The 23,560-nt window shown below is 37.1% G+C and overlaps 1 protein-coding gene across 2 annotated transcripts in view; it reads right to left on the bottom strand.

Annotated features, from left to right (window-relative positions):
• The window catches only part of LOC128998103 (ATP-dependent zinc metalloprotease YME1L-like), a 54,132-nt gene extending 34,503 nt beyond the window's left edge, over positions 1-19,629 (bottom strand). Inside the window, exons 1-7 of one of the 2 annotated variants that reach the window (XM_054424098.1) lie at positions 19,425-19,629; positions 13,076-13,168; positions 11,917-12,205; positions 11,485-11,655; positions 6,740-6,931; positions 4,219-4,313; positions 1,552-1,642 (exon numbers count right to left, since the gene is read on the bottom strand). In XM_054424098.1, the coding sequence (XP_054280073.1) occupies positions 1,552-1,642; positions 4,219-4,313; positions 6,740-6,931; positions 11,485-11,655; positions 11,917-12,205; positions 13,076-13,168; positions 19,425-19,451 (958 nt within the window). In that variant the 5' untranslated portion in view covers positions 19,452-19,629. The remainder of the gene's footprint in view (positions 1-1,551; positions 1,643-4,218; positions 4,314-6,739; positions 6,932-11,484; positions 11,656-11,916; positions 12,206-13,075; positions 13,169-19,424) is intronic. The other variant, XM_054424099.1, reaches the window with a different exon arrangement.
• Positions 19,630-23,560: the final 3,931 nt, after the last annotated feature.

Genomic DNA, 23,560 nt, shown 5'->3' with positions numbered 1-23,560 from the left:
GCTTGCTTGTTTATGAACATATTTTGATCAAATTTGGAAAATGCATTTTCTGCAGGTTTGCTGCGGCGGGGGTACTTTCTATTAATTTTAATCGGTGAATCGGAAACTGAAAATTCTTTTTGAAACATCATAGCTGAACTCTTTTCGAATGTATAATGTGTCGATACTGAATTAAACCATAGACTAAACGATTTCACAAGTAGACTTGTCATCCCATTGTAAATTTTGAAGCTCGTTTTTCATGTCTAGTTCATGTCCGGTGACACTGGTGGCTAGTGTCGACAAAATTTTGTTTCTATTATTTTAGGATTAATTAAATGATTTGTGCGCTACTGTTTGGATATATATCTAGAGGATGAGTTATTGTTTATGATTATATGGTTTTATTTGGTTAAAAGGGGTTAAAATGGCTGAAAAAACAAGTAACAAATTGTAAACAAAACACAACATATACAGTACACCGGCCAGACCTCACAATAAAATTGGCTTCAGCTGTTCCATAAGGATGAGAAATTTACTAAGGGAGTATGTTTTATTTATGATTAAACTAACTGCCTTGTTCCTGATTGATTGTAATGTGGTACTGTTAAGGTTCGTGGTATATCGATTGTCATTACTGTACTTATTTGTTGATTCGGTTATTTTCCACGGCGACGAATCTTAAGTTTTGTGCCATAGACGATTAGGCCTACTCATCGACCAAGACACATATATTATATACATATATACAATTGTTGTAATGTCGATGGGAAAGAGTGGTGTTGAAATTATTATGTCATGGGAAACTAATAATGATAGGCTCAAACCTCATTGTATAAGGTCTAACGGATAGTGTCGGATATCAAATTTGGGCTCAAACTGACCTGAAATTTCGGATATCCGCACACCGTTTAGCAATATATGGGTCAACAAAAAAATGAAATATGGATAGCATTCTGAAGCGGCAAAAAGAGGCTATCAGAATTAGCTTAAGCTTAAACGAGATGATTCGGCAAAAAATTAACGCTGTGAATTACAGGTTTTTACAGTTTATGGCAATATTTATGAAACAATTCTTATCGCCAAAAAACATTAATCTGATCAAGTAATAAATTAAGTGCATTCTTATAGCCTACTTTCTTATAATTTTCTAAAATTTATCCCTGAATTCAAAAAAAAAAAGAAGAAACAAACCTATCTAAATTCAAGAAAATTCTAAAAGATCATTATAATAAATCTAGCATTATATTCTTTTAATGAGTTTTCCACCTCCCATAAATAGAAATGGTATTTATATTTTTAAGTATTCCGAAACTATTCATTGTACCACCAATGTACATGATTTATGACGAATAAAGATGTTTGAATATGAATATAATGAAAATGAAAAAAAAACTTGAAAAATGTAAATACCACAGTATTTTAGTTTATTGTACGACTACACCCGACGATGGAGTAATCTCCGAAACGGCCTTGGTGCTATAACTAAATCAGGATTACAAAGACAAGTAATCTATCTATAAATATAAATATATATTTCCTACAGTTCATTTTACCACACATTTTACTTACCCTTTGGCAACTTCCCCCCCAATGATGAAAACTTTTCAGGGTTCTTAAGAAACTCCACAACATCTTTGAGTTCTTGCTTGGCCTCATCAACCTAGAAAATGAAAATCAAGTATGTTTCAACTAGGCATGTGTTGATACCAAAATTAAGCATTTCTCAAAACCGATTCTTGATACTAGAATTTTTTTCTTATTTCACCGAATTTACTACATGGGTTTTTTATACAACTCCAGAAACCCGTCATTGTATACAGTAGTCGCAGTTAGTCTGGGCGCGCGGACCCTTGTGTACTAACCGTCCCCCACGCCAAAGCCATGAAGACAGCAGTGAGGCGCTGAACAACCCCAGAAAGTCGTGTGGGCCAGATGTTTTTGGAAACGAGCAATAAACACTCCCCTCTACAACCCCCGCCCTAGAGCAGCCGCGCGCCCAGACTAGCTTCGACTACTGTACCTATTAGGGATCTGCGGTGCACTAAAAGTGGTACGGTTCTGGCCTAATTACCGTCATCAGTTCGGTACAGCCTAATATAATAATAAATTACTTTCAATTTACTATCATAGTCAATGGTGGTTGGTTCCGAGCACATAAAAGGCTTATCAGGTGTTTGTTTATGATAGGGGTCTGCGGTGCACCAATAAAGTAGGTACGGTTCTGGCCTAATTACCGTCGTCGGTTCGGTACAGTATTTTACTCTGTACAATTTCGGTTCGGTACAGACTATAACAATTAATTTTCAATTCACTGTTGTTGATTAGGAGCATATAAAAAGGTTTATCAGATGTTTGTTCAGGATTTTCATAATTTATTGTAATGGTGCAATAAAAAACCCATTAGCAGTCCCTAAACCATTTGGGTAATATTTTATCATGACAATAATTGTTGTAGGCAAGTCAAGTACTTCCAAGAACTCGTTGATGCAGTAGTTTAGCTCATTAACCCTAGGACTGGCCTGGCCTGATTAATGCAAAATTGCTCGGTGCCCTGGAAATTTTGGCCATTTTGCAGAGGTTTTTTAACAGTTCACAGTGCCTAAAGTACTGTAACCTAGTCGTATTCATACTTGTTTTGTTCAGAAAAGAAAGGTGATTTTGAATAAAATAAAATATCAGCAATCACTGTTGGTGGTTTTTTTGTAAAATGTGAAAAAATAAAAAAAAATTTGGAATAATTTTTAAAAGCAGAGGCCTAGCATTTTACACTAAATTTTTTACAGACAATCTAAGATACAGTGGAGTCCCGATAATCCAAACTTCGGTAATCCGAAATTCCGCTTAATCCGAAACCAAAAAAGGAATTTTTTTTAAATTTAAATATAACTAAAAGTTTTGTAAAAAACTTTTTTTTATTCTTTTTATTTAACTTTTAACACAGTTAGCTGTACCTCGTCAAAGTATTCTGTAGCGGCCGAGCGAGATAGACTTTTTTTTAGAGTATTTTAGTAAATATTTAACCATTTTAGTTATTAAAATTTTTCATTTTCGTCCCGGGTTCCAATCCGCCAAATCACAAATGGATTTTATCAAGTGATAATGCTGCAGCCACTAGGTCTAGCCTTAAGTAATGTGAAAAACAACCCCGGGCTCAAGCATAGCGTCCTAAGACAAAAAAAATTTTATTAACAAATTTTTAAAAAAGTTTTAAATCTATTTTTTTAATTTTCAAAAAAAAAAGTTTAATCCGAAATATTTGGTAATCCGAAATGGGTCCGGTCCCAACCATTTCGGACTAACGGGACTCTACTGTATTATGAAATGTAGGCAATTTATTTCCCTTCGTGGAAATATGATTGATTTGTTTCAAATAATTTTTTTACCTGAATTACGGGGGAAAATACAGAAATTGGGGAAAATCAACAAATTTGTGCGCAACAGTTTTTCCGAAAACATAAAATAATTATAATTATAAATAACGGAGAAAATTCAAAACATTGTAAATTTAAAATTCCCAAGTTATTATTACGGAGAGTACATAAAATGTTGTAGTTTGCTTGTTTATGATTATATTTTAATGAAACTTGGCAAATTTATTTATTTTAATCTAAGCTATTAATATATTAATAAATCTCACTTTATTAATCTCCCTGTAGCAGCAAACCTAGGTTCTAATGACATTTAATGTTATTGAAATTGATTTAATTGAAAATCAAATCAGGGAAATGGAAACTCACTTAATCTGCAGGTTTGCTGTGGGGGGGCATTTTGCCTATTCCATGACATGCAGAGACGGTAATGCAACCTTTGAATGCAAGGAATATTCAGGTTGCTGCAGATCTCTGGAGGGAGTTGATAACACAAAACACTGAGATTTTTTTTTTTATTTTAGTTAACGGCCGCCATTTTGCCATTTTATTTTTAGATGCCTTGATCAAACTCGACCATTGACAACCTAGGCCAAGATAATGTATTCAAGCACTTGTGTGCCAAATTTCATAAAAATCGGTTCAGGCATTCGGTCATTATAGCCAATTCATGGCAACCCAGCATCCTATTACGGCCGCCATCTTGATGACGTCATTACGGACGACCGAGATCCTAAAAAATTGGGGTCTGAGCGGTTTTAGGTTCAGAAACTTGTATATTATAACGACCTAAAATTGCAGCCTCCCCGCCAGAACTGAAATATTTTCCTGCTACCCAACCCGACTACTTAACTTTTAGTATACTTACTCCTTTAACATCATTAAAAGTCACATTTATTTCTTCTGGATCTACTTCAGATTGGTTTCCCAACTGGATACGGAACACTGAGCCACTTGCACTAGCTGAAACACGATTTCAATTTAATTTGTTGCTGCAGAAACAACCATTAGTAAAGAAAACTATTTGGTATGGTTTGGAAACACTGACAAAATTTTATGTACGGATTTATTGAAGACATTTCCTATCATGATAAGAAAATAGCCCTGCTGCAACAAACTTGCAGACTAATTTGACATGGTGTCTACTAAACCTGGTTTGAAAAATTCAAGGAGTTTTCCAGGAGAATTCAAGACAAATTCCTGAATTTTAAGAACTACTATCGGAACCCGTTCAACTAATCGCAACCCGCTAATAATAATTTATTATTACTATTAATGATTATTTTAATTTAAAACAAAACTTTTCCAAAGAACAATATTTTATATAACATAATAAAACAGTATAACTAATAGGTAAGGCGACACCAGCTATTATCTCCTGCGATCGTGGGAATACCAGTGAGCATATCTTGCAGTCTCGTCAACACAGGCAACCGATCGCGGCAAAACAGGTTCGCATATTTTATTATTTCAGCGACACCGATAATCGTCTCCCACGATCGCAGGAATACCTGTGAGCATATCCTGCGGTTTCGGCAACACCGATAATCGTCTCCCGCGATCGCGGCAATACCCGTGAGCATATCGTGCGGTTTCGGCAACACCAATAATCGTCTCCCGCGATCGCGGCAATACCCGTGAGCATATCCTGCGGTTTCGGCGACACCGATAATCGTCTCCCACGATCGCGGCAATACCCGTGAGCATATCCTGCGGTTTCGGCAACACCGATAATCGTCTCCCACGATCGCGGCAATACCCGTGAGCATATCCTGCGGTTTCGGCGACACCGATAATCGTCTCCCGCGATCGTGGCAATACCCGTGAACATATATCGCGGTTTCGGCAACACCGATAATCGTCTCCCGCGATCGCGGCAATACCCGTGAGCATATCCTGCGGTTTCGGCGACACCGATAATTGTCTCCCGCGATCGCGGCAATACCCGTGAGGATATCTTGCCGTTTCGGCGACACCGATAATCGTCTCCCGCGATTTCGGCAACAAAAGCAATAGTGTTTGGTTAGCCGACGATTCCGATGACCGGGCTGTGGATTCCCGGAGGTTCGGGTGGATTCCTGGAGTTTTCCAGGACATTTCAAGGTAAGATAAAATTCCCGGAGTTTTCCCGGTTTTCCCGAATTTCCCGGAGAGTAGACACCATGTTTGATTTACACTAAAATATTTCCTTAAAAATGTCAGATTTAGTCCATATTTCAATAAAATTAGGTTTAATGAGACTTTCTGCTTCAAGGGAGGAAATAAATAATATTCTTAGCAAAATTTCAATAGATTAATATGAAATGCAAATTTTTTACAGACGATCAAAAAAGATATATCCATGAAAACGGTTTTAAGTTTTATGTTTTGAGGGTCAAAAATGGACTCCCCCATAAAACCTCTTTCAAATGGAGCGATCATGCTGGTTCACGGGCTCAAAAATTAACTCAACATAAATGGTGATGCTAGTAAACTCAACATCAACAAAAAGGGAGTCCAAACAAAGAACTGGTAAGATGGTAATGTTCCATTCATTACAATAGTGAGCTAAATGTTGGCAAAAACCAAACATTCACATAAATTAACTTGTATGATGTTTTTTAATAAGCTGCCTGAAGAAGCAAAATTAGGTTCTTTCAGTATTTAAACAAATAAACTGTATGACTGGATTGTCAAAAATCCCTTTTACAAATTGATGATTTTTTAAGTTGTGAAATAAATATTAGATTTTGAAGAGCAAGTTGAAATAAAGCTTTTATTTTCATGTAAGTGGCTATTTAAATTTAGATATATTTTACTGTAAACACTGAATCACCTTGTAACTATGTAATGAATAACCTTGTAACCTTGTACAAATGTTGTGTCCTATTTCTTTTATGAAGGTCAATTGAAATAAATATTACTTATTCTTACTGAGCCTTGTAATTTAGGATGGATTTATAATTTTCTGAAATACAAATGTGAAAAATAATCTAATATTAGAAAACTATATTGTTATTTAATTACTTTAACAGCCTCGCAGTGTGATATATGTATTTACTATTTCAAAAGGTCTAGTAAATTCATAAACACAAATAATCACAAATTCATCAATGCATTTATGCAACATGTTATAAGCATGCCCCAACTTCTGGGGATAGAAACATTTTTTATAAGTGTTTTTTTATGGTTGTGTAATTTTTTAAATGGAATAAAATTTTTAAAAAAAATATGTTTAAACCATGCTAGTGGGATTATTGGGATGGCGTTAGTTTTTCAGATTTATTTTGGTAATAGTATTTTGGTAATAGTTGATGAATACGATTTACTGTAGATTTCTATAGATTAATATTAAAAATAAAAAAAGGAATAAATAAAAGGTACCATTTGGCAGTCTCCCTCATACATACATTTTCTCTTACCCATGAGAGAGACAAAAATTCCAAAAAAGAGGATGATTGTTAAGACATGTTGGAGAACTTTAAGCCACTTTACTGTTTTGCTCTGATTCTTGTTGCCATGGCAGGCTAAGTAGCCCTCAGCAAAAGCAACTTTTATCTTCTGCTGCTCTTCCAAACTTAGACCTTCATCAGCCATCATTGCTGCAAAAAAATCACATCAAATAAAGGTTTATTTTAAATTTCAAAATACCCCTCCAGTAGCAAACCTCCAAAATAAATGAATTTCCATTTGTCTTATTGGATTATTACTGAAATAACTAAAACATGCCAGATGTAATCTCCATTTAAATAAAATTTAACAAGTACTTAGGTCTGCTGTTCAGGGTTCAGGGTTGTCAGAAAATTCTATAAACAAAATTCACACATTTTCCCCTGTTTTCCCGGCTAAAAAGTACGAAATTCCCGGAGACTAATATAGGCTACTTTTAAGAAAAGTCATCACGTAAATTGTCGTGTCGTTGTCTAGTGTCTACACTCTACAACAGTTCCGCCATTGCTACACGAACGCAGACAAATACTTATTGCCGGTCAAGGTTGAGTCGATACCGGCAATGGCGGCAATAATTGCGCATTGAACTAGAGCTACAACGCAACCGAAGGTATCACCTCAAACAATAGAACTCTTTGTGGTATCACTGAATGCGAGAATTGAGAGACCTTGTCAAGGAAGGTAGTAATATAGAGTTTGTTACAGCGACCAAATAATAGTCTGTTAATAACGGGTTGTCAGCGACCGGGAATTCGAGGAAAATCGGGAATTATGCGTAAGTTTTAACCGCCGTGAAAAAAACAAACTGGAAATATGCGTGAAAATGGTATTATTCAGAGATTATCCGTGAATTTAAACTATTATCATTATGCTACTTTATTTACCAGGAATTTTATAGTTCTAACAATTTTGAGTCAATTTATCCAAAAAATTGTATAGTGAATGTATATTTACCGAAGATTCAGACTAGAAATTAACAAGTATAATTCGGGTCCGCCGACAGAATACGCCGACTCGCCGCCAGCTCTATAATAACGTGAAGCGTGTAGCAGGGTAGCAGCACTGTCGATCTAAGCATATAGCCAAACTCGGACTCAAGGTTATGGCTTGAATTACGTCCTAGTTGAATCCTTGTCAAGGAAGGTAATAAAGAGTTTGTTAGCGAAACTTTAATGGCTCAGTATGACTTGGTTTTAAAAAATTTAGTCAAATATATCAATAAACAAGCAAACAACAAACTACTAAAGTTGACTTATTCTCCATGAGAATTAGCCTACACGGACAATTATGTACCATTTTGGAGATTTAAGATGGATCCTGTTTGATTGATCATTATTGATTATTGATTAAGGGTTACTTATTATTGATTGCTTATTATTGATTTAGATTATTGAATATTGATGATTATGGTAAATTGATTATTGATTGCCGATTATTGATTATTGATAGCTCATCATTGATTTTGATTATTATTGAATATTGATTAATGGTTCTTGACTATTGATTACTGATCGTTGATTATTGATTTTGAATATTGAATATCGATTATTTTGGATTATTGATTACTGATTATTAATTAGTAAAATTTAATTCTGAAGTACTGCTATCCTTTTTACTTTGAAACTGATAATAGACTTTAATTACATTTGCTCTTTTAACTGTATAATTTCAACTTGATTCGTTATCAGGGCATTCTTATCTTGAGATAAATAGAGCTTATCATACATATTTGGGTTTTTATTTGACATTCCAGTTAGTTTCTATTTGGTCGAATTATTTTAGAAATCTTTATAGCTACTCTAGTTCTTAAGTATTTTGAGTGATTTTGGTGACAATTAAATTTAGGTATTTATCGATTAAATAAAATGGTCAGGGCAACTCAAGTCATTGTAGAGTACGGTCAATTGACATCACAGGTGTTAGGTTTACCCTGCTTACCACAACTATAGGCAACACTACTGGGAGATTGGTTTCTTGTGACAATCGACAGACAACTTGCCTATATCACAAGGTGGCGCCCTTTCAATTAAATACTATTCATCGTAGTTTAACACCTCACTGGCCTATGGCACATCGCACCCCGCCCATTGAGCTAGTCTGGAGCAAACTTGTTGGCAGCTGGTCAAATTAGTCAAACTGTTACAGTACAGTCAAACCTCTATCTATAAGACTAATTTCAAGGGGTTGTGGAAAATTTTGTATTATCGAGGTATTTTTAATAAGGAGGTTCATTATATTGAGGCTTAATACTGCCGTTATTCGTCTTATAGAGGTTTCTCCTTGCCCTGAGCACATGTCAAACAATGACTGAGGAAGGAAGAGGGATGGGTGGGGGTTTCATGTTGAGACAAGCTTCTGTTTGTTTTGAAAACTATGTGCTATGGAGGTTAAGATCATGAGAAATTTGTCTTAGAGGTCGCATTCGTCTTGTAGAGGTTTTGTGCTAAGAATATTTGTTGTATAGAGAGAGGTTAATCAGTTCTAGCCCATATCACAAACAAATTCGTCTTATGGAGGTTTTTAACCTTATTACTACGTTGTATAGAGGTGTTTTAGGCCGGTTTCACACGAGCCACAAACGTGCCACAATCGTCGGCAGAAACGCGCCACTGGCAGCGCTTGATCGCGTGGGACCTTTCAGATGGCAAAAGCATGATTCCGCGATTTCTACCAGTTTATCGCCATTTCATACCGCACCTCCTTGAAATAAACCAAAACACCAGTCCGCTTGGAAAGACTACGAGTGCAGTTTAGTGCTACAATGGACGATGAAGAAGGCTTATTTTTTATAATGCTCCTTCATGCGGTACGACGTCAGAGAGTTTGAGTAATCTTTACATTCTTGGTCCCACAACACTGGCCTACACCCTAATTCTACAATAAAACGGTCTGTGTCAAAGTCAGACATAACTTAATGTTATAAAAGTACAAAAAAAAATCAGAACAAAACGGGGTGACTGGTTGTTTTGACTGTCTTGAGTGGCAAAAACCAGCTACAAACACCAAAATTGTCGAGAACAGAGCCACTGGAGGCGATTGCAGCGCGTTTTAGCGTCAAACGCAAAAAGACGCCACTTTGTGTGAAAGGCACGCCGTGCTCCAATGTTAAGGGAATGGGGCTCTTCTTTTCTGCGTAAGGTTGCGATTCTCGCGCGACAAGCGCGCCACAACAGTCAGAAGCGGCGTTCCGCGATTGTCGGGCGTTTTGTGGCTCGTGTGAAACCGGCCTTAGCAAATTTCCCTATAGGGAAGTAGCTATTACCGTAGGTGGCATGGTAAGACCTAGGCCCGGGACCAATTTACTTTTTCATCTTGATGTCCTCAGAGGCCAAAAACACCATTCGTTCAAATTTTTATATATGTATATATATATATATATATATGTGTGTGTCCGTAAACACGATAACTTGAGTAATTTTTGTCCGATTTTGATGAAATTTGGTTTGAAGGTGTAAGGCGGGATAAACTTGAATGAGTTCGCGAACCAGCATGATCGGACCATGGGAAAAGTAAAACAAAAACGGAATAGTAACCGGGGGTTTTATGGGATAAAATTGGTTTTTCAAATTTTATACCCTCTAAACACAAAATTTCCCAATTTCTCTCCAGACCTTTTTAAAGAGCTTAAAAAAAATAATAATTTAGTACCATCAAAAAGTGTTTGTACAAACATTGGTTACGGAGAAAATTCAAAAAATGTTATTTTAAAATTCCCATGTTATTCTTATGAAGAATATTGTAAAATGTTGTAGTTTGCTTTTTTATGGATATATTTCAATCAAACTTGGTAAATTCATTTATTTTATATAAAGTTATTCATATTTTACTAAAAACACACTTTTTTACCCTCCCTGTAGCACCATGCCTAGGTACTAATAAAACCTAATGTTAATTAAATACATTCAATTGAAAATCAATTCAGGCAAATGTAAATTCGCTTAGTCGGCAGTTTTGCTGCGCAAGGGGTATTTAGCATTAGTTCTGAAAGTTTCAAGGTTTTTTTAAATCGTCTTATTGAGGAATTTGTTTTAACGAGGTTCGTACTAACGACGTTTGACTGTACTGATAAAATGATTTAGTGGTGGGCAACAGGACACAAACCCATGCCATAGTGTACCACTGATACTTTGCACTACTGACTGAGCCACTCACTCACCACTGATAGTTTAAATTATTATAGATGCATTTATATGTGTCCGTAGGCATGAGAACTCGTGGCTTGTTCGGACCATAGAAAGGACTGACCCTGAGTTGGGCTCTTGGTTAGTTATTTTTGACAAATATTTTAAAATTCCAGTACACTTTTTTAAGACCCAAACCAGCGTAAAGAAATAGTAGCCTCTAAAACATTAGATTAGGTACACACCTGTATGCTTATTGGTTGCTAAAATATTAAAAGTGCTAAATACAGTAGCCTACATTGCTTCAAATTTTACTGATTGAGTATCAATTATTAAAATTTAGAGAAGTTATTCAAGTGTGCTACCTTAATATAAAAACAAACAAATAACAAAACAAAAGGAATAAATTCCATTGTTTTGAACAAGAGGAAACAAAAACATAAAAACTAAAAGAATGAAAAGTAATTCCCATTAAATTTAAAATGATAATCAAAGTGTTATGAAAATAACCTTGTTGTAGACACATTTTATGCATGAGGAACAATTTAACTCTTTTTCATAATAATATAGAAAAGGAAACTTACTTTTCATTCTATCCAATTCCGCTGATCCTATAATAAGTTTATCATCTTTCATTGTTGGCGTAGAATTTTCTTCTATTCCTAGGATGGATCGCACCCTTGTAATAAGACTAGGGTTTCGTAGAGTTTCAGCGCTAATACTTCTATCAGTCTTGAAGTTTCTTATCTGAAAATCTGACATTACCCAAGTTTTAATAGAGTTACTATTCAGGAATTACTTCTAGAACTAGGAAAAAGTTAAGGATGTAAAATAGAGCAGAAGAGCCTAGGTTTTTTGTGAGGATAGTAGGCTTGCCTGAATGGAAGCGAGTCCAAACTGACACAAGAAACACAAAACTTTAGATTTCACTGACAGCATTTTTGACTAAGGAAGTGAGAGTTTACTTCAGGTCCTACATGGGAAATTCTCTAAAAAGTGCTTGATAGTAAACTTACATATGTTTGAGGGGCCTGATGAGAAAACAATTTTATTGGCCAAAGACTTTGCTAGTTGCGACGTAATTTTCATATTGCTTTTATCCGTTATAACTCTTATCTTATCCCGAAACACAGGATTTTGTTCGATAGTCTGTTTAAGGGCGTTCTGCACAAAACCAGTCATGTCTTGAGACTTTTTAACTCTTGATGGACGAAGTATTTCATTAGCATTATTATTTAGAAGTGGAGACTTAAGTGCCTGGATTGGAACCTCTTTCAGATTGATTTCGGTGCAGTTTTTGGCAGCCTGCAACAAAATTATACTTTAAACAAATTTAACAATTTTTAAAATGTACAGAACCTGTTTTGCAGTGAAATTACTCTACCTCTCTTAATTTAGCCTATGTGTAATCACAATTACGAGTTTGAAAATTTATGATTCATAGTTTTTCTTAGTAGTTTAAGTACTTGTTCACACCAATAAATCGGACGAAAGACTTACATAATCACACTTCAACTTACAACATCGATTTGAGTATAACTTAATAAGCTAGTGCCTGACATTTCCGACAGAGAAGTAAGATACAGAGCATTCATGCACATGGAACAACAGTGTGCTTTTAGCTCTGGTATGGTGGGGTGGAAATGAACTTGTACAGAGCCAGAAAGAGTCCAAACGGCAATAGCATTGTTGTACAGTAGTAGAGCACAGGGTCTTCCTACAGCATGAGCACTGTAGTACGTGATGGCAAGGGGAAAGGAGAGCAAAAAGGGACAACGAATAGAATTTGCTCTAGACACCAGCGACTGGTGCTAGACGCCATTTAAGTGTACCATTGAATGTATCCCTCTGTTTCTTACTTCTCTGTGCATTTTCCTTTTTTATAATAAAACAACCTTTGAATCAGCAGTACTAATAACCAATTTTAAAAAGTATACTAGGCCTATATATGATTTATTTAAAATTAAACTTTTAACTAAAAATTTACTAATATCTTTCAAGATATTAGGCTATACCAATTACCAGGCCCCGAGCATGGAACAACTAAGGCAGTAAGCCTGAATATGGTAATTTTTACAGTGTTAATGGCATTCTACAAACGGTGTGATGTTAGAAGACAAATTCACTTCATTCACTCTCTCATATCAATTCACTTTTCAAAGGTGTTCAATTTACCTCACATATACTTTTTTCCAGTCTTTCTTCTGGTAAATTGAATCTTCTCAGGGATAAGTAGCTCCTTGGATTCACTGCGTTCAAAACCAAAGCCTGAAAAGGATGCACATATTTTATTACACTATAGTGATAAACCGATTGGAAAAAAACACAGAAATCAGAATCTTTATTGTATTTAAACATTTAATATACAATGTAGTAGACAACGTCAATTTGATCAATATGATCGATACAAATTAATCATTAACACTAAGTTAAAAATACAATACTATTTGTCAACATTTGTCAATCAAAACATAAGGTCATAAAAAGGATTTAGGCTTAGCCAGTTGGAATGTCTGTAGTTTATAATGAAGTTGGAACTAAATAATAACACATTTCACAGTTAAAATGCCGCGGCCGATACGGACGGGAGTAGCACGAGAGTTGGGTTACATCACGGAAGCTGCTGGAAGACTGCGAGGAAAAGCCAGGAAAATAGGAGCGTGGTCAGGCTGTGTTCTCATTGGTTGGTTGAGGATGGCGTAATCATCGGACCACGGCAACGTTTATTTACTCAAACATTGCCATCATGATACATACATTTATAGTGGCCGTACTCAGCAGAGTATACTATATGAAATACACTACATTTCCTCCCCCTTAACTTTAAGACTATCAAATAATACAAACAGTTGATAAAACTGTTTTGAATTAGAACATGGATATAATACGATAATTATCAGCAAAAATACTCTTCACGCATCGGAAAAGAAGACAACAATAATTACATACATAATATAAAAATTAATAAAATCCTACTGACCCGTTATGATATCTGGGATTCAACTCAAACCAAAAATTGTACCATAATAATAAAAACTAGCGTACATGTTGCTCGAATTCAAGCAATTGCAAAGTATTACAGGAGTTATTTCAAAACGAATAACAGACATATTTACAATGAGTTTAAAAGAGTCAACTCAAAGATTACCGGTGTGTAACTCAGACCATGTTTATCTTCGTTATTAATAAACCTAAAGCATTCCGGCCGGTTATGTCCTATTCCACCCGAGTTTCATTTCGCCCGTAGCCTAATTAGTCTCAGTTCGCCCACGGTCCCAAATTAACCCTTATAATCCTCAGCTGTACCTGTGTCAGAAGTGCATATTAAATACACTTATCAGTATCCATGCATTGCAATAGAATTGTTTTATTGTCACCACTGCCTAGCAACTATTTATTATAATTTATGGTGATTCCTCAAATTATATCTTCACATAACCTTAAAGTTGTAGTTGTGTTGACTATCAGTGTTTATTATTATTGTGGTGAATAGTGGTAATAGGGTATAGTGTGGTGAAAAATAGCGTTCGTACCACGGACCGAAATGGTTTTGCAGCTCTTGATCGTTTTAAGTTCTGACTTCGTCTCGAACTTAAAAACTATCTCGAGGCGACAAACCCTCATTTTTGGCCCTAGGTACGAAAGTATACTATTTCTCTATAGTAATACTAACAAATAATCACACCTGAGGTAATAAATTGAAAGAATAACCAACAAATAAGTAGGCCTCCTACAGTTGAGGTGTTTTCATCTAGTATGAAACATAACGTAGAGGAAAACGTTATGCTTAAATTTCAATAATTCTAGTTACATCTTAGAGTTGTTTGAATACTTGTTAGAAACTAATTTTAAATATCTCTATTTGCGTCGTCAAGGATGACTTACATTATTTCTGCTATAAGTTTTAACTGATAACTTCTAATGAATGCTTAACACCCTGCTTAAATTTGAGTTAACATGTTGCAACAAAGTTGTTCCATCATTGAGAATTGAAGAAAGAATTTTCTCCGTAGGGAATCCTGTAAAGTGGGGTGATGTCAACCATTTCATGTGGTCCATGTTTGACCCACAAACTCTGGGTTAAAACACAGTGATAATCCGCTTTTAATAGACTAAAGCAGCAGGCAGCAACACCATTGAAAGCTAATAACGTATTTTCAGTCACAGTTTATGCCCGCATCAGATCATTCTCACGTTGTTCAGTGGAGTTTCTCTTAATACTTGTCAGAAAGTTTTGAAAGTATGGATTCATTTGTCAAAATAGGTTGGATAACTCTTGTAGCTGTAAGATTTAGATAACAATTTTCATTTTCTCTTTTTGAACAGCGTATGTCTCCTGAATTATAAAAATAAACTTGACCGTAACAACTAGATCGTTGAATGGATTGAAGTGTTATTGTATGTTTCTGTTTGCCTGAAACGCTATAGGCCTAATCCAAATAATTTAACTTGCTTATTAACACATTTTAGATGGGGAGATAATCATACAGTAACTAACAGCACATGGGCAGTAAATTTTATTAATCTGTTATGTCGAAAACATTTGTAAATATAGGTTAGGCCTACTGTTGAAGCTTGTCCACCCAAAAGAATATTCCAGATTATAAAGATTTACCATATCTTTACGGCTTCATCAATAAGGAGACATACCACTTTATATTTTAATGCTGAGATCTTTGTGTTTCAACTTTACATTAATACTATGCTCAGGGAGGGCCTTTCCATATTTGGGGGAGGGTGAGGTCCTAGGAGGCGGTGCTTCGCCTTCGTGGATGAAATGAGACTCCTGACACAGGTAGAGCTGAGGATTAAAAGGGTTAATCTGGGACCGTGGGCGAATTGAGACTAATTAGGTTACGGGCGAAATGAAACTCGGGCGAAATGAAACTCGGGCGGAATAGGACTACACGTTCCGGCCAGTTTTCTCCTACTCAAAATGCCTAGCTGTACAGGCAACACAGGTCATCGATAGCGGGCCAATTGAGAACAAAAAGTCGTTTTGGGGTAGGGTTAGGGCGCATTTGTAACCTAATAGTTGAGATTGTCCAGGGTCAGGTGCTGACTGTGATGAGTTAAGCCTATTACGCGCCACTATTATAGCTATTATAGCTACACAAAACAACGATAAATTCACAAATTTAAGTTACAATCATGCTAACACGATCCGTCATAGTGACACAAAACAACGATAAATACACAAATTTGTAAGATACAACCATACTAACACGATCCGTCTTGGGGGTTATGTTTACAAAAAACTGAAATAGTAAATAAATTTACTCAATGCGTTTCGTTGAATTGAAAAATAAATAACGGCAATTAAATTATACAGCTGATCAAAATGTACACAATTATGTTCTTCATAAGGATAACATGGGAACTTACAAAGCCACTGGGGCAGAGCCCAAAGGACTTATTCAAAAATGTAAGGCCAGTTTGCAAATCTACGCGACAATGGATAAAATCGGTTAAGAAATGGCGGAGGAGTTCAACCGACAAAGTTTCATGTAGCGTATTAATTATATAGATAATCAATTGCAACACACAAATAAAAGAATACTCTATAGTATCTGTTTAAACAATGAATAAATACAGGATACATAAATAGATCATCATGACACAAAGAATATCCAGAACATTTGGTTTAAGTAGGCCTACACATTTTACAAGTTAAGGTTCTCGTTTGGATAACGTCGTTCTACTACTGTTTGTTTTAGACTATCAGCTGTTACTATACTACGTGGTGTATGAATTTCTGCAATGACGTCAGACTTCCGCTTAGTAGCGCTCGCGCGGAGAGGTGTATTTTGTTTTGGACTATACGATTGTCGTGGCGGTGTACCTGGAACAGCTGATGCCCCCACTACTACTGGCCGCTGCTCACCTGAAGGACCTGGTGGCAACAATGGTACAGACGCTTCTCTGTCAATACCAAAAGTGGGTGGTACACTGTTTACCCCTATTATTTGGTCAATATAACGCTTCCATATTAGCCTACATCATTTTTCAATCCAACCAAATAAAACACTGCGCTTAATTTTCTAGCTACTACACCTTCTTTTCTATCCACTTACTTTACCCCTATAGTCTCGTAAAATTACAGGCTGACCTTCAAACAACACTCGGGTCTTATTTCCGCCATAATTCTGAATCTGTTTACCCTGCTTCTCATGGACATAGCTTGGCAAGTTAGGTTCTTTTGGATCAAGCTTTGACCTTAAGGGTCGTCCAAACATTAGCTTAGCTGGGGTCTCATTTGTTGTTGCATGAATGGAATTTCTATATGCTAACAAAAATTTACATAAGGCTTTAAACTAACATTGTCATTATTCATAAGGCTAATTTGATCCTTTTCATTACATTTTTCACTGAGTTTTCTGCCAGACCGTGAGTTGCTGGATGGAATGGTGGTGAGAGTGTAGGCCTATGCTTAACATCATTTCTACTTAAAAACCCTTTAAACTCGACCGACGTGAAAGGTGGGCCATTGTCAAAAACTAATTGTTATGGTAAACCAAACCTCGCAAATAAATAACTCAATTTTGAAATCGTCTGATTAGCTGACGTTGAGCTTAGGCTGCGTTTACATTGGAGGCACTTGGGCAAGTAAAATAGTGGCGCACACTTGGCCAAGCTTGCCCTTTGAAACAAAATGTTAGCAGATTAACAAAATGTCAGATGGAAACCTGTGGCGACTTGTCCAGTCATGGTTACAGTGCTCACCACTAGCAAGCGCACGCTGGGGCAAGCTTGCGCTTCTCAAATCACGAAACAAATAAATTTGTTTTTGAAGCAAGCGTGCCTCAGTTTGTTGTGGTTCACTGACAAAGTAGCATAGGCCTAGGTTGTGTATCTGAAAACTGTTGTTTTTTATATTTAAGTGTTGTTATAAGTTGTTTAATAGTTCAAAATGGATACCGAGGTGTGCTTGATACAGTTCTTTAGTTCTTTTTTATAACTATTTTATAGTTACAGCATTATCATTGCTGTACGCTATTTGCAAATGAATTTTAACTTGTTAATCAAAATATATTGAATTTTATTTTCCTATCAAAATAGACCTGTAATAATGCTATGATGAAAAATTTAAGCTCATCTAGGCTTATTAAAATTATACTGTTTTAGTCGGTATAGTTATGTTTTTTATAAAATAATTAATTATACAAACATAACATCAACTTCTACAGTTTCCCATTCCCCCAACACGTTCGGAGTCTAATAATACAAATTTACCTAACTCCATTTTCAAGCACAATGTCTGCATCATCTGACATCTCAATTTTGACTGATCTGTGATGTAGGCCTACTGTGACTAGTGGGGACGACTACGTGTTCTTGATTTCTCTGCTCTAGTATAACCAACACCATCGGCAACTGAACGCTTGCACAAGCGTGTGCCACCATTTAACTTGCCCAAGCGTGCTTCCAATGTAAACGCAGCCTTACCTCTTCCACCTCCAAACATTTGCTATGTGTATCAACAATACCCGCAAGAATGGTTTCCATTATCTTCTGAAAAATACCTGGTGCTGACGCCACACCACAGGGAACTCTACATGAAAAGCCTTTTAGTAGTACTTATGGTACACAACTTCCTCGACTGCTCATCCAAACTCACTTGCTGATAAGCCTGAGATATACCTTACACATCAACCTGTTGATTTTAGAGAAGGTTTTAGTACTACTCAGATGTAGTATTAGCTTAGAATTGACTATTGCATGTACTGAAGCTGTATTTATAGTCAAAGCTATTAGGCTAGGTAGGTGTGCCAAAAGTCAATTAGGTCAATTGACTTAATCTCCAGCTTTAAAAAGTAGCCTTAAAAAACCTTCAAATAGTTCAAATGGACGATTAACATTGTTTTGCTCAATATAAGAATGATACAAATATTATAATATTAATAACACTCTCTCAATGCACCGTAACAACGTGATTACAACGCGATTTTTACCAAAAAGTTGGCCGAAATCTTTAAAATTAGTATTCAGGGGATTTTCCGGGTATTTCAAGACTCGATTCCGGGTAATTCCGCCTGTTACCACCAAATTTAGAGGGTAAATGAACAAGTTGTGTTGGAAACGCTGTCAAGGACTGCGTGAAGACTCCAATGGTAAATGGTATAAATCCATAACCTAACCTTAACCTTAAGGTATTTTGTATGTTTACCTTAGGCCTCAGTATATTTAGTCTTTTGACACCTTTAACTTAAATGCTAGTAGGCCTAGGCTAACTTACTCAGTGTGCTATAATCCTACCCTAGGCCTATCTAGTCTGTGTAAGTAACTCAAGTCCATCAACTTTTCCATTGACCTTAACCTGCTTTGACAATTTAGAAAATAGTGTAGGCCTAAGCCTACACAACTGAGCATCATGCAAAGTAGATTCAACGAATAAGCCCATTAGGAACAGCCATAAGGTTTGTCACATAAGCACAATGTTTATCCCAATCCTTGGATGGAAAATCACTGGAACCCATGGTCCCAAATAATGTAGGCTAAAACCTTCGTAAATCGTAACACCTACCTGATTGTGAACTTGAAGTGTGAACATTGCAAATTTAAATTGTTAACCAACACTCATACATAAACAAGTAAATAGCGTCAACTTCTATTATGTACAGAAGTATCAACGAGACATGACATGAAATATTTTATATCACAATATCACAATCACACCAACACCAGTTTACTTTAATTCAATTTTTCTATCTCAATATTATAAAAATTTCAATCATCATATCAGACCAGACCCAGTCCCCACTGTCCCCAGTCCCTGACCCTGGCAACAGAAAGAGAAAACCCTGAAGCTGGAGTAGAGTAGAATGACTAATGAGAAGCAACTGAAGTCTGGACTGGACTGGACTTAACAGAACCACTGAACCTGAACGAACACTGAAGACTGAAGTAGTACTGACGATAGAGATGGGAATTATCGTTGTTTTCCGGCAACGGTTATAACGATAACGCAGCTGCCCAATAACGTGTTGCGGCAACGTGTTATTTCAATAACGATTGCCAACTCGTTGCCGCTGTAAACCGTTGTCCGCCGGTCGGTGTTGCGGCATTCAGTTATCGTTGTCGGTTGATCAGTCAGTTCAGTTTTCGTTTTTCAGTTGTACTCGCGAGTCGGACGTTGCCGCGTTGCCCATATAGGATGCGTTATTCCAATTCTAGTTCGTTTCAGAAGTTATCGTTGCTCTGGTAGCGTTGCGGCAACGGCACTAATGGCATTGCATGTTTTCGTTTTCGTTGTCCGCGCGGCTTTCCTGCAACATTGTGTAGATAGATACGTTATTATAATAACAGGGAGTTCTTGGCAACGTGTTGCCGCGATAACGTTGCCGTGGCCGCAACACTGTTATTCATCCTGTTATGTTAAATAACGCCCATCTCTAACTGACGATGACGACTGACGGTGAGCAACTTTTGGGATACCTCAGAATGTGATCGTGACGTCATAGAATAGTTCAAGTATCGACCAACAACCGGATGGGCGGTTTTAGTTCGTAATCGTATCGTAGTCGTAAGTTGTGTTGTCAACAAATAATTGGATTGAAATGAATTGGCTGTTATGCTGTTTAATTTTAAATTCAACAAATTTGGGTGATTTAGGCCAATAGGCCTAAAACTTGCGTTTTACTTTCCTGTATATTAAACTCCATTTACTCAAAAGTGTCGAACTTTAGATACTTGATACTTACTTACTTGATACTTGGTTACTTCATCTTTGACCATTATCTTATAGAGGTTCTACCGTACCTACCTAAAAGGATTTAATTAAACATCAAATCAGGCAAATTAAAATTCGCTTAGTCTGCACGTTTGCTGTGGCGGGGGTATTAATACTAAGTTAAGTCCTAGCTTACATTTGATTGTCTCCTGGTAGTTTTAATCTGTAATTAAACCCCATTTTTGGGTAAGTTGGACAATGTATTTGGTTCCCAAATAGGCCTAGAGTGAAATAGGGCTTGAGTTCTTTCCTAATCTAATTGCCTGAAATAAAAGAAGCTTTACTGACACAAAGTTATCAAAAATATAACATTTGTAAATACAGTGTAGAATCATATTACAACAAAAACACTATAACTGAATTAAGGGCTTATTCCTTTTGGCATCTAGGTACCGTACCTCTGTCATATCCAAGGCCTAGGCCTATAGTGACAAAATTTGCAACTCCCATTTTAATTACAATTAATTAGCTAATTTAGTTACAATTAAAAACGAATTCAGCCTATCGCAGTCAGAATCCATAGCTATAAACTGCAATACAAATAGGTCTAGCCTACAATTTAATCATCATCAAATAAATCTCAATATTCTTTAAGTTATTTCCTTAGGAAATAATTTAATATTTGTTTGGTAAACGTTGGTGTTTTGTAGGAACTTCAACTGCCTTGCTTCGGGTTGCTGAAAGGATATCTGAGGCTTTTGAGAACCAAGAGTCAATTAGTCTGACACTCCTAGATCTGAGCAAGGCTTTCGACATTGTCTCACATGATGTCCTTTTAGGAAAGCTTGAATGTTATGGAGCAACTGGTGTCGTACTGGAGACCTTCAAGTCGTACTTGAGAGGCAGGAAGCAGGTTGTTGTGGTTGGGGGTGCTTCCTCTGGTGAACTTATAGTTGAGCATGGAGTCCCCCAAGGATCAATTCTGGGCCCTCTGCTCTTTCTCCTAATGATAAATGACTTCAGTGGTGGGGAGGAAGCTCTCCTTTACGCAGACGATACCACACTGATTAGGGGAGGAGCGAGCTTGGACGGAATCAGAGAGGCGGCAGCTGCTGACCTTGCTTTAGCAGAGACATGGTTTAAAAACAACAAGTTTCAAGTAAATGCCGATAAAACACAACAAATTATCTGCAGTTTAAGTCAAGATTTGGCCGTATCACAACACCACCAACCCCAACAAGTTAAACTTCTGGGCTTCACCATAGACAGGAAATTAAGTTGGCAACCTCAAATTGATGAAACGTGCAAAAAATTATCTAGAGTTGTCTTTCTGCTGCGTAGGCTAAAGAGTAGCTTAAGTGAAGCCTTTCTTATAAACATCTACCACGGACTGTTCCATAGTCACATCACTTACGGCATACTTCTCTGGGGCCATGCTACAGGGTGTGATGAAATGCTCAGGCTACAAAAATCTGCCTTGAGAGCCATAACATCCAGCGCTCATTTGGAACACTGTAAGCCAATCTTTAGAAGGCTAAAGGTGCATACTGTTATTGGACAGTATATATTCTCCTCCCTTGTACACGTCAGGTCGAACATTGAGCTAATAAAGACCAGAGGAGATGTTCACAGCTACAATACACGTAGCAGAAGCAAGATTGATATTCCTAGATTCCGCCTCACGGGAACACAGCGCCGATTTCCTGCCTTTTCTTGGAAGTTGTTTAACAAGCTCCCCCCAGAGATCAGCAATCTTCCGAAGAAAACGTTTGCCAGGGTTGTACGAGATAGGCTTCTTCAAAGAGCCTACTACTCCATGAGAGAGTATTTTGAAGACAAATGGTAGAGTGCACATCACCTCCGTAGTCACCCGCCAAGTTTTTATTTTATTTTTTGAAACTTTCAAATTTGTTTCTTTGAAAGATACAAGTTTTATTTTGTTGTTGTAAATAATTTATATTTATATTTAAAAATTGACGCAGTTTATCCAGCTATGCTGGTCAACAACGCAGCTTTGGTAATAAGGTAATAATAATAATAAGGAACTAAACAGTAAAAAACCAGAAAGGACACAGGAAACCCAATTTTTTAATTATTTTAAATAACTAAATTCCTAACATCTGCCTCTCTAATAAGTAAATGAAAATAACGTCAAGTCCAAGTCAAAATTCGGGTGGGATGGTGTAGTTTAATCAAGGAATCAAGACTCAAGTGTCAAGACTCAAGAGTCGAATCAAAGAGTCGCCAGAGTGTAGCTGTAGCAATCGATAGTTCCACGGTTATTCGATAGTTAAGTGACGTCACAATCACATTCCGAGGTATCCCAAAAGTTGGTCACCACGACTGACCTTAAAACTGAAACTGAACTGACTGATTCAGTGATTCGACTGGCTATGGGTGTGGGTGGGCTGTGGGTTGGTAGACGAAGACGAGTTGTGTTTGTTCTGTGTACGTCACTGTGTAGTGGTACACAACTATACGTACGGGTCGCTGTCAATGCGCCACCATGTCAAACCGCCACCTCGGTGTTTTGGTCAGAGGCGTCAACCCGCCACCACAAAAAAAACCAAGGTGGTGGGTTGACGTGTACGTACAGGTCAACCCGCCACCTCGACAACAGGCCACCACGACAACCCACCACCACACAATTTTCCGAGGTGGCGGGTTGTCGTACACACTCAAGTCAATGAGCCACCACGACAACATGCCACCACGACAACCCGCCAACACCAGTTTTTATCAGAGGTGGCGGGTTGTCGTGAAGCTCCATGTTCGATGTCGGCAACCCGCCACCTCGTACGTAGGTGACAACGTGCCACCCCGTCAACCCACCACCACTCTTTTACGAGGTGGCGGGTTGACGTGTACGCTCAGTGTTCGGTGCCGTCAACGCGCCACCTCGCTCATAGGCGACAACGTGCCACCTCGACAACCCACCACCTCGCGGTTGGATTTATCAATAAATAAATCGGTTGGATTTATATTCTGTA

This window comes from Macrosteles quadrilineatus, unplaced genomic scaffold (genome assembly GCF_028750875.1).
Source record: "Macrosteles quadrilineatus isolate MER2022 unplaced genomic scaffold, UCM_ALF_1.0 Scaffold_7__1_contigs__length_78375512, whole genome shotgun sequence".
Taxonomy (NCBI): Eukaryota; Metazoa; Arthropoda; class Insecta; order Hemiptera; family Cicadellidae; genus Macrosteles; species Macrosteles quadrilineatus.
The sequence above is the reverse complement of the archived record's forward strand: the minus strand, read 5'-3'. Positions and strand labels throughout refer to the sequence as shown.